This window comes from Solanum stenotomum, chromosome 10 (assembly GCF_019186545.1).
Source record: "Solanum stenotomum isolate F172 chromosome 10, ASM1918654v1, whole genome shotgun sequence".
NCBI classification, from domain to species: domain Eukaryota; kingdom Viridiplantae; phylum Streptophyta; class Magnoliopsida; order Solanales; family Solanaceae; genus Solanum; species Solanum stenotomum.
Window position 1 is genome coordinate 49,146,581 of NC_064291.1, and position 15,231 is coordinate 49,161,811.

Genomic DNA, 15,231 nt, shown 5'->3' on the forward strand with positions numbered 1-15,231 from the left:
TCTAATTACTTCAATTTTATAGCGAAAATCTTTAGCCTATGTTTCATTTACGAGTATTTGCCGTTATATCCATACAAAAGTTTAGTCTTGCCGTCGAAGAAAAAATTAAACTAGTTCCTTGAAGCTGATGAAGAAGACAATAAATTTAGTTGGATATTTAGAGATAAACTAGATATTAGGAACAATGATTTTTACACAAACTATAAACATCTGTTTGTTGCTTGTTCACGGTAAAAAATCAAAGGTTTCTTGTTCATGGTAAAAAAAAAAGATTTTTACACAAACTATAAACATTTGTTCAAAGCTTAAGCATATTCAAACAATAGAAATATTTGATTAAAAAACGAGCAAGCAAAAAGCCCTAAATTTTAAGAAAATTACTCCAATATCATGTCAAGTATTCAAATTATTTCACAATTTACACTTCAAAAATAAAAAAATCAGAAGAAAACTTGAATTTTACCTTGTGGCGATTTCTTTGATCAACATCAAAGTATACAACGGTTCAGGAGACAGGTCCTTATGCAAATTCGTTAATTTATTCTTTGAAGAACCGAAGGAAGCCACATATTCTTGAAGAATCAGAGGAGCTCATATTACAGTTCCTTAAGCAATTTTTTTTACTGGATATAATATATGAGTTGTCTAATTTTTTTAAAAATTGTTAATAATAAAAAAAGGAATAATGTGACATGGCATCCTAGTAGGAGAGAGATAATGTATTTTTTGTGTCAAGTACATTTTGAGGAAAATAGACAAAGTTAAGTGATATTGTAGTCCTAAAACAAATATAAGTGATATTTCTAGGTAATTTCTAGGTAAATTACCCGATTTAAAATGTCTTTTTATCCATTTTTTATTTTTTATTTTCGTATCACTTTCTGCCCACAAACAATTATACTAGCTTTTACAAATTCAGGATGGGGACACCAATTTCTTTTAAAAATTAAAAGAAGACTAGAAAAAATAATTAAAGAAGGAAAAAGACAAAACTTGTATCATGATGATGTACGTACTGTGTTATTCCAATGAAAAGTAAATTTCCTGACAAGAGAGAATAATTGACAAGTTTAGATAAGGATTAAAAGCCTTTTCATTTGTAAAATCAAAAGTGCCTACTGGGATTAGCAAACACTTTGCAGAAACATTGATACTTTAATGACAATGAGTATTTCTTTTATTATTAATCTTCACCTTAGTTAGATAGAGGTAGATCGAAGAAGTCTTAAAAACAGGTGATCAAATAAGGAATAATTTGTTGATAATTTATAGAGGAAGTATTTTAGATTTAAAAAGATATGGAGAGAGATGATTATGATAGAAAATTAGTAGGTCGATCATTGTCTAATTTGTCAATTTGATTTTTACTATATATTACTCTTGTACTACTATCTTATTATTCTTTTTTAGTATTACGTGATGTTTTATGTTATTTTATTATTGCTATATTATTACTAGTATGCGTATTCGCGCGTTATGTGGATATTTTGAAATATAATATTTTTTAAATTTAAAAATAACTAATAAAAATTATTATTGAGTAACAAAAGTGCATGTATAATCATATATAATGTTTTAATTTTATATATACAATTAATGCTAACAAAATTTTACTCTAATGTATGTGCAATAAGTGTATGTTCTTCAAAAACACTAAACGTTATTCTAACAACTCCTCCTTCTCTAGTATAATGAAGATTAATAGGGTAATAGGGTATGTGGCGTGTGCTCATTTGCTTGTGGAATAAATGATTTCAAAGAGCACATTGAACTATCTGGATAACCGTTCTGGAATATGGATCTTAAAGTCATTCCCTATTTAAATAGAGGATACATAAATCAACAAATTAATTAACTTCAACAAGTTATCAGTGGGAAATAAAATAACAGAGCCAAAATAATTAAATAACTTAAAAGGGAGGGACAGAACGTGAGAACAAAAAAAAAATAAATAGTGATAGCATTGCTTTCTGATGCCCAATTCATATTGAAAATAAATATTTAATTCCAGAGATTAGAAATGTGAGCAATTTTGTGCCAGTCTTCTCCTATTCCCTTCTCACACCGCTTGAACACTATTGGACATTCAGTAATTGTTAAAGTTGTGAGGGCTGTTAGGTGCTGCAATCCCTCCGGTAAATATTTTAGCATACTACAGTAACTTTATTTTGCCTCTAAAATAAAGTTACTCTCTTTATTTCATATTAATTGAATATTTGAGATTTTTTTCATTGTTCAAAATAATTAAATTGTTCAAAGTTCAAAATGAATATTTAGTTTTTTTTCTTCATATTTTCCCTTTTCTTTAGTAAAATTTGCTTCTAGGGGATAAATTGCACTATTTACAAAGTTAGATTTATGATTTCACAAAAGACAATAGTGAAAAGTATAATTTAAATTATGTCCGTAAATGTTTTTCTTAATTAGTCTACATTGCCTCACAAATTTAATTAATATAAAATAGAGGAAGTAGTGTTTTCAAAACTCTAAAAGTAAGTGCAATGAAATTTTTTGTGCTAAATGAATCACAATTATCATTAATTAGAGGGATCTTAGTAGCTCAGTTGGTTGATTACTTGAACTTTCAACTTGTTGATAAGGTTAGATTCCTTTTTTTTTTTTATCATTAGTTATGAAAGGATTATTTAAGAGAATTGTTTTTTATTATGTCCCCATGGACCCACCACCACATCATTTCACTTCAACATATTCTTCTTCTCTCTATTTTTTCATCAAATTTTAAAATTAATTTAATTATATATAAATCATAATTCTTTAATATTATTTTTGGATATTGTTATCATCTAATTTCTTTCTCTTTTTTCATCATATAAAGGCCATTGCATTATAAAAATTATCATATATTTTATTATTTTTTTAATTAAAAAGTCGTTCAACTTTAAATTATATAGCATAAAAGTCAAATTATTAAAAACTTTTTCACTTAGAAAGTAAATTTCATCTAAATTTTAATATTTTATATTAAAAACATGATACAACACTCAAAAGTATATTAACTACTTTTAGGGCAGTTTTAGAAATATATTTAACTTCATAATACAAAAATTGTTTGGGATATACGTATTACATTGAGAGTAATTGATACCGATTACAACAGCGACACCCAATTAGCAAGCATGTCAATCAATCAGCACCAAAAAGAGAGAGAGAATCAAATAAAATCAACTACCTGGAAAATGACAGAGAATCGAAAAGCAGCAACGACTGTAATCGGTATCAATTACTCTCAATGTCATATTGTATAATTTAAAATTTTGTTTCAATTTTATACAAGTTTAAGTGTCTACTTGTACACATCCAGAGTTAAAGGTCATGATTGTCCGTTGAAACTAAGTTAAAAGTCAATGTTTATATGTTATAAAAAAAACATGAATGGTTCTATTTGATGTTTTTTCCATGTGACACAACATTTATTCAGAAAGTGATAATCAAGAGACAACATTACTGTTCGCCAATAGTTACAAGTATAATACGAATGGATCTTACAAATCATTGATTTGTTTTCAAAATAAAATCAGAAAATTACATACAATGGCAGAACCAGAGATACTCACAATTTACAAACAAAGAAACAATTACAAATAAGTAATAGATTCTCAAAGCCTATAATACAAATAGATTGTTGATTTGTTTCCAAAAATAAGAGACTCACAAACAAATAGCCCTACAAACATATGAAATTGCTACCAATATCCAGAAATGGAATGTGAGCAATTTTGTGCCAGTCTTCTCCTATTCCCTTATCACACCGCTTGGCCAGTGTTGGACAATCCATAACTGATAAATTTGTGAGGGCTGTTAGTTGCTGCAATCCCTCCGGTAAACATTTTAGCATCTCGCAATTATGAACAGATAACTTTGTGAGTGAAGTTAAACCTTTCACCCCTTCCTCTGGCAGACTCTCTAGTGCGTTACAGTCATCAATTTTTAGGCTCTGCAAAGCATTGAGACTAGCCAGGCTGGTAGGCAGCTCTTTGAGATTGTAGTAGTAAGAGATTTGCAAGGCTTTTGAACATCTCTTCTGGGAGTGAAGCAGCTTCATAGTTAATGATAATGTAGAGGGAAGTAAGAGTGGTAAGATTATACATGGACCTCAAAACTGTTGCTTCTGACTTGGGCCCAAGAACTTTCAATGTCTTGACAGAAGAAAGGGTCGGAATAACAAACATAGGGGACCCGTGAATTTTCATCTCTTCAAGCACAGGGAATTGCTCTTCTCCTTCCTTTTTCAGCAATCCTTTCAGATTACCAAAGCCCCATATAGCAAGTTTCCTCAAGGATGGAAACCTTATTCTTGTGGGGAATCCAGAATCAGCATCAATATCCACTTCTTCAACATACTCCATATCCGCAGACCCCCAGGATAACTTTAGACTTTCTAGACAAGGCAGATCACCGAAGGGTGGTAAGCACAAGCAGTTTCTGCAGTCGTTAATTACAATAGAGACAATATTTTTCAATACTGAGTGATTCATCCACTCTGGGAGATGGATTCCTCTGAAGCCAATGATTTCTAAAAATTTCAGATTGGGGTGTGGTTTAAGGGCTTCAATCACTTTAACTTCTTCTGATTCATATCCATATGGTTCATACCACCTCATGCTTAAAGAATGTAGATTCGCTTTTGCAGATAAATTGGCCTTTTTTGCATCCTTATCATTCTTCACTCTCTCAAGATGCGTGATTTCAATTGAGCCATAGGGATTTAGGCTTCCTAGTTCACCAAGTTGATAACCTTTCTTCCTTCCAACAATAAATTGACCTAGAGTCTTAAGGCATGTCAATGATCCTATCCTTGGTGGCATAGATTTCAATAAATAGTGATCAAGTAAAAGATTTTGGAGACTAACAAGTTTACTTGTTTGTTTTGGCAAACAACGAAGTGGCAGGCAATCCTGTAGATCAAGAGTCTGCAGATTTTGAAGCTTGCATAACTGCTTTGGAAGACTACGCATGCTATTGCTAGACAGGTTCAAGTATCTTAAGTGTACTAGGTCTCCAATGGAAGAGGGTAATTGACCAAGTTTTAAGTTACTTAGATTAAGCACCCTTAACGAGACAAACCTTTTCAAGAGGGAAGGAGAGTAAGAAGAAACCACTTTAGCAAAACCAATGGACATCTTATGTGAGTAGTAACCTTTTACATTTATTTCGCGGATATTGCTGCCTGATGTGCTAGATGTAAACAGAGATGTAGCCATATCATGGATGAGATCATGCATACTGAAATAAGTTTTACCAGATTTTACTTTAATCTCTTGGAAGAAAGACCTCAAGTAAAGTTCATTCCATACTTCATTACCCACATCCTCTAGCTCCAAGTTTCCTTTTGATAAAAGAAAACCATGTGCCATCCAGAAAGCAATTAGCTCTTCTTTTTTCATTTCGGTGTCCTTTGGGAACACCACACAATACACAAAGCATTGTCTCAATCAAGTGGAAGATGATGATAACTTAGTCTTAGGGCAGGCAGAATAGAACTTTCATCTTGAGGTAAATTCCAAATCTCGCTATCTCTCACATGTTCCCATTCTCTTTCTTCTCTCTTGAAGCGCAAAATACCTCCAAGAGTCTTGGCTGCTAGAGGCACACCACCACATTTTTTCACAATCTCCATTCCGATAGCCACAAGGTTAGGATTTATTTCTTCTTGGTATCCAAATGCACGTTGCATGAGCAACAACCAACAATCTTCTTGGGACAGATTTGACAATTCATATGGTTGCAGTGTTCCCATAATTGATCCAACCTTTTCGAGACGAGTAGTGGTTAGAACAGAAGCACCACTTGCTCCAACCTTCAAGACAGCTCTTAAATTATCCCACTTCTGTTGATCTTCATTCCAAACATCATCTAAGACAAGCAAGTATCTTTTTCCATTCAGCAACTCTTGAAGCTTCTTTTGAAGTGGAGCCAAGTCCATGTCACTGAGTGACTTCCCTTCAATAGATTCTATGATTGCCTTTATCAACCTCTTCTCATCAAAATCATTGGAGACACAAATCCATATTTTGGGATATAAATGCTCAGTTACTGTCTGATCATTGAAGACCATTTGGGCAAGAGTCGTCTTTCCTAGTCCCCCCATACCAACTATTGGGAGGACTGAAAGTTCTTGAGCATCACTAACATTGTTTATCAGGATTTTCACTATCTCGTCCTTTTCTTTGTCCCTTCCATAAACTTGTGGTTCAGTTAAAACAGAACCTGGTCCAAGCAATGTCCACATGAGAATATTGTTACATTCAAGTTCATTAAGGATCAAATAGAGATTATTTTTACACAATAAAGAAATATGGATGAGCTGAGGAGCAGGTTGAAAATCTTTGAAACTTCCCCTCACCCCAAAAATACACATAAATTTGATACAGAAAATGATCAAATATACCCATCCCATCGGAAATAGTTTATATATATCCATCATTATACTTTGTTCTAATCTCATTATACTGTCAATCCAAATATACCCCTCCTTTTATGTAAAGAAAAGAACTCAAAGCGGAGGTAATGGTTCGGGTATGAGTTAAACGGTAGGTTTCTAAAGAAATCTGGTATTTAAAATTGGGTTGGATAATTTGATTCTGAGCTAGCCAAAATTGATAAATTTGTGTCAAAGTATAATGAGAGGGATATATTTAGATCGAGAGTATAATGAGAGATATATTTAAACTATTTATGATAGTACATGAGTATATTTGATCCTTTTCCAAATTTGATAAATTCCAGAAGAAAAAGAATACAATCCAAGTTATTGTAATACTAATTTAGGATGAGTACCTGTTTCCCGTCTGACAACTTGTCTCTCTATAATCTTTTCGTGCAAATGAAAATTCTTTCTTTCCTCTGCAATTGCATGTAGTTTTTTCATCACTTGGTCCATCCTTTTCCCGACCTTGTGACGGAAAGGGATAACCTTTGGATGATAACGGCCATATGCAGACTGGGAGAATCGTGTGGCCTTAGTTTTATATTCATCCAAGATGTCATCGACTTCATACGTAGCAACATTGAGTTTTTGCAACCAATTTTCTAGTGGTTTGTCGTTGAGTTGCTTCTCCTGAACATCTTCAAGGACGGCTTGGATTGTAGAAAACATGCTTGAAAGCCTTTGGAATTCATTTTCAAAACCGAAAAGCAATACAATTTCCCCTTTGAGGAAAGAAGTAAGATTGTCTATCAGAACTTTAACTACAGCTTCAGCCATATGTGGAGGGAGTCTAGATTACTAGAATCGTAAACAAGGAATAGCTAGAGTGGGAATTGCAAACTATGAATCTGTAAATATAGGTGGTTGTTGGAATGAAATACAAAGCTTGACCTGAAATATATATATATATATATATATATATATATATATATANAAACATGGATGAGCTGAGGAGCAGGTTGAAAATCTTTGAAACTTCCCCTCACCCCAAAAATACACATAAATTGATACAGAAAATGATCAAGTATACCCATCCCATCGGAAATAGTTTATATATATCCATCGTTATACTTTGTTCTAATCTCTATATATAGTCAATCCAAATATACCCCTCCTTTTATGTAAAGAAAAGAACTCAAAGCGGAAGGAATGGTTCGGGTATGAGATAAACGGTAGGTTTCTAAAGAAATTTGGTATTTAAAATTGGGTTGGATAATTTGATTCTGAGCTAGCCAAAATTGATAAATTTGTGTCAAAGTATAATGAGAGGGATATATTTAGATCGAGAGTATAATGAGAGATATATTTAAACTATTTATGATAGTACATGAGTATATTTGACCCTTTTCCAAATTTGATAAATTCCAGAAGAAAAAGCATACAATCTAAGTTATTGTAATACTAATTTAAGATGAGTACCTATTTCCCGTCTGACAACTTGTCTCTCTATAATCTTTTCGTGCAAATGAAAATTCTTTCTTTCCTCTGCAATTGCATGTAGTTTTTTCATCACTTGGTCCATCCTTTTCCCGACCTTGTGACGGAAAGGGATAACCTTTGGATGGTAACGGCCATATGCAGACTGGGAGAATCGTGTGGCCTTAGTTTTATATTCATCCAAGATGTCATCGACTTCATACGTAGCAACATTGAGTTTTTGCAACCAATTTTCTAGTGGTTTGTTGTTGAGTTGCTTCTCCTGAGCATCTTCAAGGACGGCTTGGATTGTAGAAAACATGCTTGAAAGCCTTTGGAATTCATTTTCAAAACCGAAAAGCAATACAAGTTCCCCTTTGAGGAAAGAAGTAAGATTGTCTATCAGAACTTTAACTACAGCTTCAGCCATATGTTGAATTCACTATTATGAATATCAGATATGTGGAGGGAGTCTAGATTACTAGAATCGTAAACAAGGAATAGCTAGAGTGGGAATTGCAAACTATGAATCTGTAAATATAGGTGGTTGTTCGAATACTCTTTTATATGATTTTTGAGAATCAAACTCTGTTTTTTAATTTGATATCTGTTAGCACAAGTTTAATGGGTATGATTTTGAAACGAAGTACATATAATAAACGTTGGGCTGATGGGCTAGGCGTTGAGGTAGTTGGTGATACTTTGGTAGGGAACTTGCACACCTAGTAATTATATAAATTAAATTCAAAAAATGCGATACTTTTGATGTATTTTTGACGTTTATATTTTTTAAAAATAAAAAATTTAACTTGGTAATTTTGTGCATATTCATGGAAACCGCTAGCTAGTTTCATATATGTCTTTCTTATGGGGTTGGTTTGTCTTTCACCTCCAAACAAAAAAAAAACAAACTTTGTTTTCATCTCTTTAGCTGTCAACTTGTTATCAACGAACAGATACCACAGAATATCCTCAAAACAAACAAGAAGAGGAGAGCTGTAAATAATTTTATTTTATTTTATTTTGGGGAAAAAAGGGTCTCATATACGTCTCAACTTTGGTTAAACAAATGGCTCACAAATACCCTTTTCTTTTACCGGAAGTGAAAAAAATATGTTTTTTTAAATTTTTAAAGAATCCATGAGGGATATATTTGATCCTTCTCACATGTTTTTTATGTTTTTTTTTAATTCAACAACCAATTTGAATTTATTATTTAATGGTCAAATTTATTTTTTCTTCAATTCTTTTCTTGTGAAGTATACATGCCCTAATTTTTATTTTTTACAAAAATAAAACTAAATTTCATATAGCCACAAAAAAAATAGTTAAAATTTTTTCTCTACTTTTCCTATTTTTTCCCCTTCGGGAACATTACGAGGTTAAACAAACATATACTAGTTAATTAACTAATATAACTATAGTTTACATTAATTATAATTCAAAACTTACTTCTAGCTATAATTACATTCTCTCTTTTGCCTCTCTCCTCTCTTCCTCTCTCACCTCTCTCCCCTCTCTCTGGAATCTCGCTCGTCACTCTCCTCTTTTTCAGTCATCTCTCCCTGCCCAGTCTCTCTCTTACTTCTCTTCTGCCAATCTCTCTCTCACTTTATACAAACACAAATGTATAATTTGTGTTTGTGTTTGTATAAAACAAGAGAGATGAGATATTAAAATACAAATACATATCTCTCCGCCCTATAGACTTATAATTATACAAATACAAATTTTCCCCTGCCAGTTCTCTTTTGCCTTGCTCTCTCCCGCTTTATACAAATATAAATTATACAATCTCTTTAGCGGCGATACTATGAGCTTTTGTGGCGACTTATGTCGCCGCTAAATGTCTAGTTCTTTTATAGTGAATCCTAATTGATGATGCATAGGTGGAGCCCAAAATGTAACGAAGGGTATAAGTGGTCTATTTCGCATAGTTCAGAGGCAATTTTGACCCTTTTCCATATATGATATGATATGATATATGATGATTTCTCTTATTTTTACACTAAAGAACGAAAAAAAAAATGAAATAAAAAATAAGAAACTCAAATAAGAATATTTCACAATTTAGGTTCCCTATGTCATCATCATACCAAATGAAAATAAAAGTTAAGCATATCTTAATTTCAACTATAAAAACAGAAGATTATCTTAATATCAAAGAAGAATTTCAAATTCATGTAAAATTGTCATGCATCACATCTGTTGTTTGCTTCTTTTTGTTCTATATGGAGAGGCAAAGGCTATCCAATATGAATTTTTCCACATTATTTGCTTATGAATTGAATAAATGACTTCATTGAACTATATGGATAACCGTTCTGGAATATGGATCTTAACACAATTCATCGTTCATCAATTCGGCAATTCCTTGAACTATGTCTTCTTTCTTCACCATCTCTCTGGGGTCATCACTAAGTAAAATCATGTGTCCCATTTTTAAGCAATTTGCTACCTCTTCCTCTGTAAAATTTGATTGACGATTCGACCTGACTTCATGATCATGTAGTATTGAAGTTGGTGATTTCCAAAATGTTTCGGGCAACAATATAATGGTCCTACACCCCATATTTGCTTTTCAATCTGATTAATTACATAATTGATGAATGGACTCTCAAGATCATAGCAGATTTTGATCAACAATGCAATAGAACCTTTTATCTCATTCAAAGTGATAATCAACCACTGTTAACCAATAATTACAACATTAACAAGTATAATACAAATGGATCTTACAATTCGTTGATTTCCCAAAAGAAAATCAGAAAATTACATAACTCTATTCTATATCCAGATACGGAATGTGTGCAATTTTGTGCCAGTCTTCTCCTATTCCCTTCTCACACCGCTTGAACACTATTGGACATTGAGTTATTGTTAAAGTTGTGAGGGCTGTTAGGTGCTGCAATCCCTCCGGTAAACATTTTAGCATCTGGCTGTACTGGAGAGATAACTCGGTGAGTGAAGTTAAACCTTTCACCCCTTCCTCTGGGAGACTCTCTAGTGCGTCACAAAATTCAAATTGGAGACTCTTCAAAGCATTGAGACTAGCCAGGCTGCTAGGCAGTTCTTTAAGATTGTAGAACTCAGAGATTTTCAAGTATTTGAGATTTACAAGGCTTTTGAACATCTCTTCCGGTAGTGAAATAGCTTCTAAGTTATACCTAATGCCAAGGGATGTAAGAGCCCTAAGATTAGATATGGACCTCAAAACTGTTGCATCTGTCACATAAACATTCAATTTCTTGACAGAAGGGAGGGTCGGAATAATCAACACAGGGCACCAGTTAATCATTATCTTTTCAAGCACAGGGAATTGCTCTTCTCCTTCATTTTTCAGCAATCCTTTCAGATTATCAAAGCCTCATATAACAAGTTTCCTCAAGGATGGTAACCTTCCAGGATGAGCATCCTCTTCAACATACTCCACCTCCGCAGACCCCGTATATAACTCTAGACTTTCTAGACAAGGCAGCTCACCAAAGGGTAATAAGGACGAGCAATTTTCACAACCTCTAATTGTAATAGAGACAACTTTTTTCAAAACTGATTGATTCATCCAGTCTGGGAGACGGATTCCTCCGAAGCCAATGATTTCTAAATATTTCAGATTGGGGTGTGATTTGAGGGCTTCAAGAACTTCTGATTCATATCTATGTGTTCCATCAAAATCCCAACTCAGTCTTAAAGAGTGCAGATTTGCTTTAGCAGATAAATTAGCTTCTTTTGCATCCCTATCTTTCTTCACTCTGTCAAGTTTTGTGATTGAAATTGAGCCATAGAGATTTAGGTTTTTAAGTTCACCAAGTTGATAACCTTTTCTCTTGCCAATAACAAAGCAATTTAGAGACTTAAGGCATGTCAACAATCCTACCCTTGGTGGCATTGACCTCAATGAACAGCCATCAAGTAAAAGATTTCGGAGACTACCAAGTTTACTTGTTTGTTTTGGCAAACAACAAAGTTTCCGGCAGCCATGTAGATCAAGAGTGCAGATTTTGAAGCTTGCACAATCTCTTTGGAAGACTTTGAATTTTATTGTCAGACAAGTCCAGGTATCTTAAATGTACTAGATCTCCAATGGAAGATGGTAACTGTTTCAGGTCTGAGTTTCTTAGATTAAGAAGACACCACTTTAGCGAAACCAATCGACATCATATATCCATCATAATTAGCATTTAGTTCACGGATATTGCCGCTTGATGTGTTTGCTGAAAACAAAGATGTTGCCAAATCATGGATGAGATCATGCATCTTGAAATAAGTTTTACCATATTTAACTTCAATCTCTTGGAAGAAAGACCTCAAGTATAATTCATTCCATACTTCATTACCTACCTCTAGCTTCAAATTTCCTTTTGATAAAAGAAAACCGTGTGCCATCCAAAAAGTGATTAGATTTTCCTTTGCCATTTTGGTGTCCTTCGGGAATACCACACAATACACAAAGCGTTGTCTCAAATCAAGTGAAAGATGATGGTAACTAAGTCTCAGGGCAGGCAGAATAGAACTTTCATCTTGAGGTAATTTCCAAATCGCACTGTCTCTCACATGTTCCCATTCTCTTTCTTCTCTCTTGAAGCGCAAAATACCTCCAAGAGTCTTGGCTGCTAGAGGCACACCACCACATTTTTTCACAATCTCCTTTCCGATAGCCACAAAGTTAGGATTTATTTCTTCTTGGTGTCCAAATGCACGTTGTATGAACAACAACCAACAATCCTCTGGAGACAGAGATTTGACAATCCATATGGCTGCAATGTTCCCATAATTGATCCAACCTTATCAAGACGAGTAGTAGTTAGAACAGAAGCACCACTTGCTCCAACCTTCAAGACTGCTCTTAAATTAGCCCACTTCTGTTGATCTTCATTCCAAACATCATCTAAGACAAGCAAGTATCTTTTTCCATTCAGCAACTCTTGAAGCTTCTTTTGAAGTGGAGCCAAGTCCATGTCAATGAGTGACTTCCCTTCAATAGATTCTACTATTGCCTTTATCAACCTCTTCTCATCAAAATCATCCGAGACACAAATCCACAGTTTGGGATAGAAATGCTCAGTTACTCTCTGATCATTGAAGACCATTTGGGAAAGAGTCGTCTTTCCTAGTCCCCCCATACCAAGTATTGGGAGGACTGAGAGTTTTTGGGCATCACTAACATTGTTTATTAGGATTGTCACTATCTCATCATTTTCTTTGTCCCTTCCATAAACTTGTGGTTCAGTTAACATAGAACCTGGTGCAAGCAATGTCCAGATGAGAATATTGTTACATTCAAGCTCATTAGGAGTCGGCAGAAAATAGTTAAATAGAGAAGGGTTTTGCACAATAAAGAGATATGGATGAGATGAGGAGCAGGTTGAAAACTTTGAAACTTCCCTTCTCCCCAGAAACCACATGAATTTGATACATAAAATGATCAAATATACTTGTCGTTATACTTTAAGTCCAAATATATCCTCCTGTTTTACTTTCAGTCCAAACATACCGCACCCTTTATACTTCGGCGCAAATTATCCTTTAATCTTGACGGGAAGACATGTGACAAGCATCAAATCAAATAATTCACCCCTAATGTTTTTGGTTGCTTCTCTGTATCATGATTTAAATTTGGTAGCTTTGTTAGAGGATGATTTAAGTTTCTATTCCATTTTTGTAGTTTAGATGTGTCTGATAATTTTCCATTAAAGTACCTTGATATCATTTTGTTGAACTTGTTACTTTAATGAAAGAAATAAACGATGGAACTCTATGCTCCAACTTTATCCCCCTATATTCCACTCTGAAAGAAATCCAGCCTAATAATTTATTTTTCTTCCTTGAGACAAAATTTACACTCAGTTCATGTCTAGAAAGACCACTGTCATCGAGAACGTAATATTAATTTGTTAAACATGCCTGTTATGTTTATTGTTTCTTATTGGATTAAGACCCCAATGCTGCCCATAGAGAAACAGAGCAGAAGGAAACCTCTTTTCTCTGAGCTGCTTCGTTAAGAAAAGCAAAACGGATCGAATCTTCTATATGGGAGGAGTATGTTTGCACTGAAAGTATAACTAGAGGTATTTTTAAACTATTTCCAATAGTACATGAGTATATTTGACCTTTACATAATTTGATCATTGCCCAAAACAAATGAATATAAACTAAGTTGTAATACTACTAATTTAAGATGATAACGGCCATATTCAGACTGGGAGAACAGTGTGGCCTTAGTTTTACATTCATCCAAGATGTCATCGACTTCATATGTAGCAGCATTGAGTTTTTGCAACCAATTTTCTAGTGGCTTGTCGTTGAGTTGCTTCTCCTGAGCATCTTCAAGGACGGCTTGGATTGTAGAGAACATGCTTGAAAGCCTTTGGAACTCATCTTGAAAACCGAAAAGCTTCAGCCATATGTGGAATTCACTATTAAGAATATTAGATCTGTGACTATGAATGAATGTGTAATTTTGAAACCAAGATGACTAGTTGGAATGAAATAGAAAGATTGACTTGTAATAATACAAATTCAAATATTTCATGGAAACTTCACATATGGAATCTCAAAATCCAAGGCGTTTTGGTCCTTTTAATCTCTCAAGTTGTCAACTTGTTCTTTTGTTTTGTTTTCTACTCTCTCCGGTCATTTTTATTTATCATTATATTAAATTATTTAATACTAAGGGTAAAACATGGAAAAAATAATTTAGTTTTTTATGATAGGTTAAAAGTGACAAATAAAAATAAAAATCGAATAGAGCGAGTATTATCTTTTTTCGTCGACAGCAACTACTCCCCTCCTCTTCCTCATTGGCAGTTTCCTCTTTCCTAATTAATTAAAGCTTAAATAAGTCGTTGGCGACTAAAATGATTCTAACCTTTTGCCTCTAAAATAAAGTTACTCTCTTTTTTTCATATTAATTGAAATTTTGGGGTGTTTTTTCATTGTTCAAAATAATTAAATTGTTTAAAATTCAAAATGAATATTTAGTTTTTTTTCTTTATATTTGCCCTTTTCTTTAGTGAAATTTACTTCTAGGAGATAAATTACACTATTTACAAAGTTATATTTATGATTTCACAAACGACAATAGTGAAAAGTATAATTTAAATTATGTCTTTAAATGTTCTTCTTAATTAGTCTGCATTGCCTCACAAATTTAATTAATATAGAATAGAGGAAGTAGTGTTTTCAAAACTCTAAAAGTAAGTGCAATGAAGTTTCTTATGCTAAATGAATCACAATTATCATTATTTAGAGGATCTTAATAGCTCAGTTTGTTGATTACTTGAACTCCCAACTTGTTGATAAGGTTCGATTCCCTACATTGTGATTACCGGCCCATTTCCCTTTCTTTATCCGCAATTTGTAAAATA

General features: G+C 33.4%; 1 protein-coding gene and 1 pseudogene across 1 annotated transcript; both read right to left on the reverse strand.

The window, feature by feature from the left end:
* Positions 1–3,488: 3,488 nt before the first annotated feature.
* LOC125842588 (disease resistance protein RGA2-like) overlaps positions 3,489–15,231 on the reverse strand; it is a 28,169-nt pseudogene continuing 16,426 nt past the window's right edge.
* LOC125842595 (putative disease resistance protein RGA1) lies at positions 11,232–11,753 on the reverse strand. The gene has a single exon (XM_049521896.1). It carries the CDS (start codon positions 11,751–11,753, stop codon positions 11,232–11,234), a length of 522 nt encoding a protein of 173 aa, XP_049377853.1.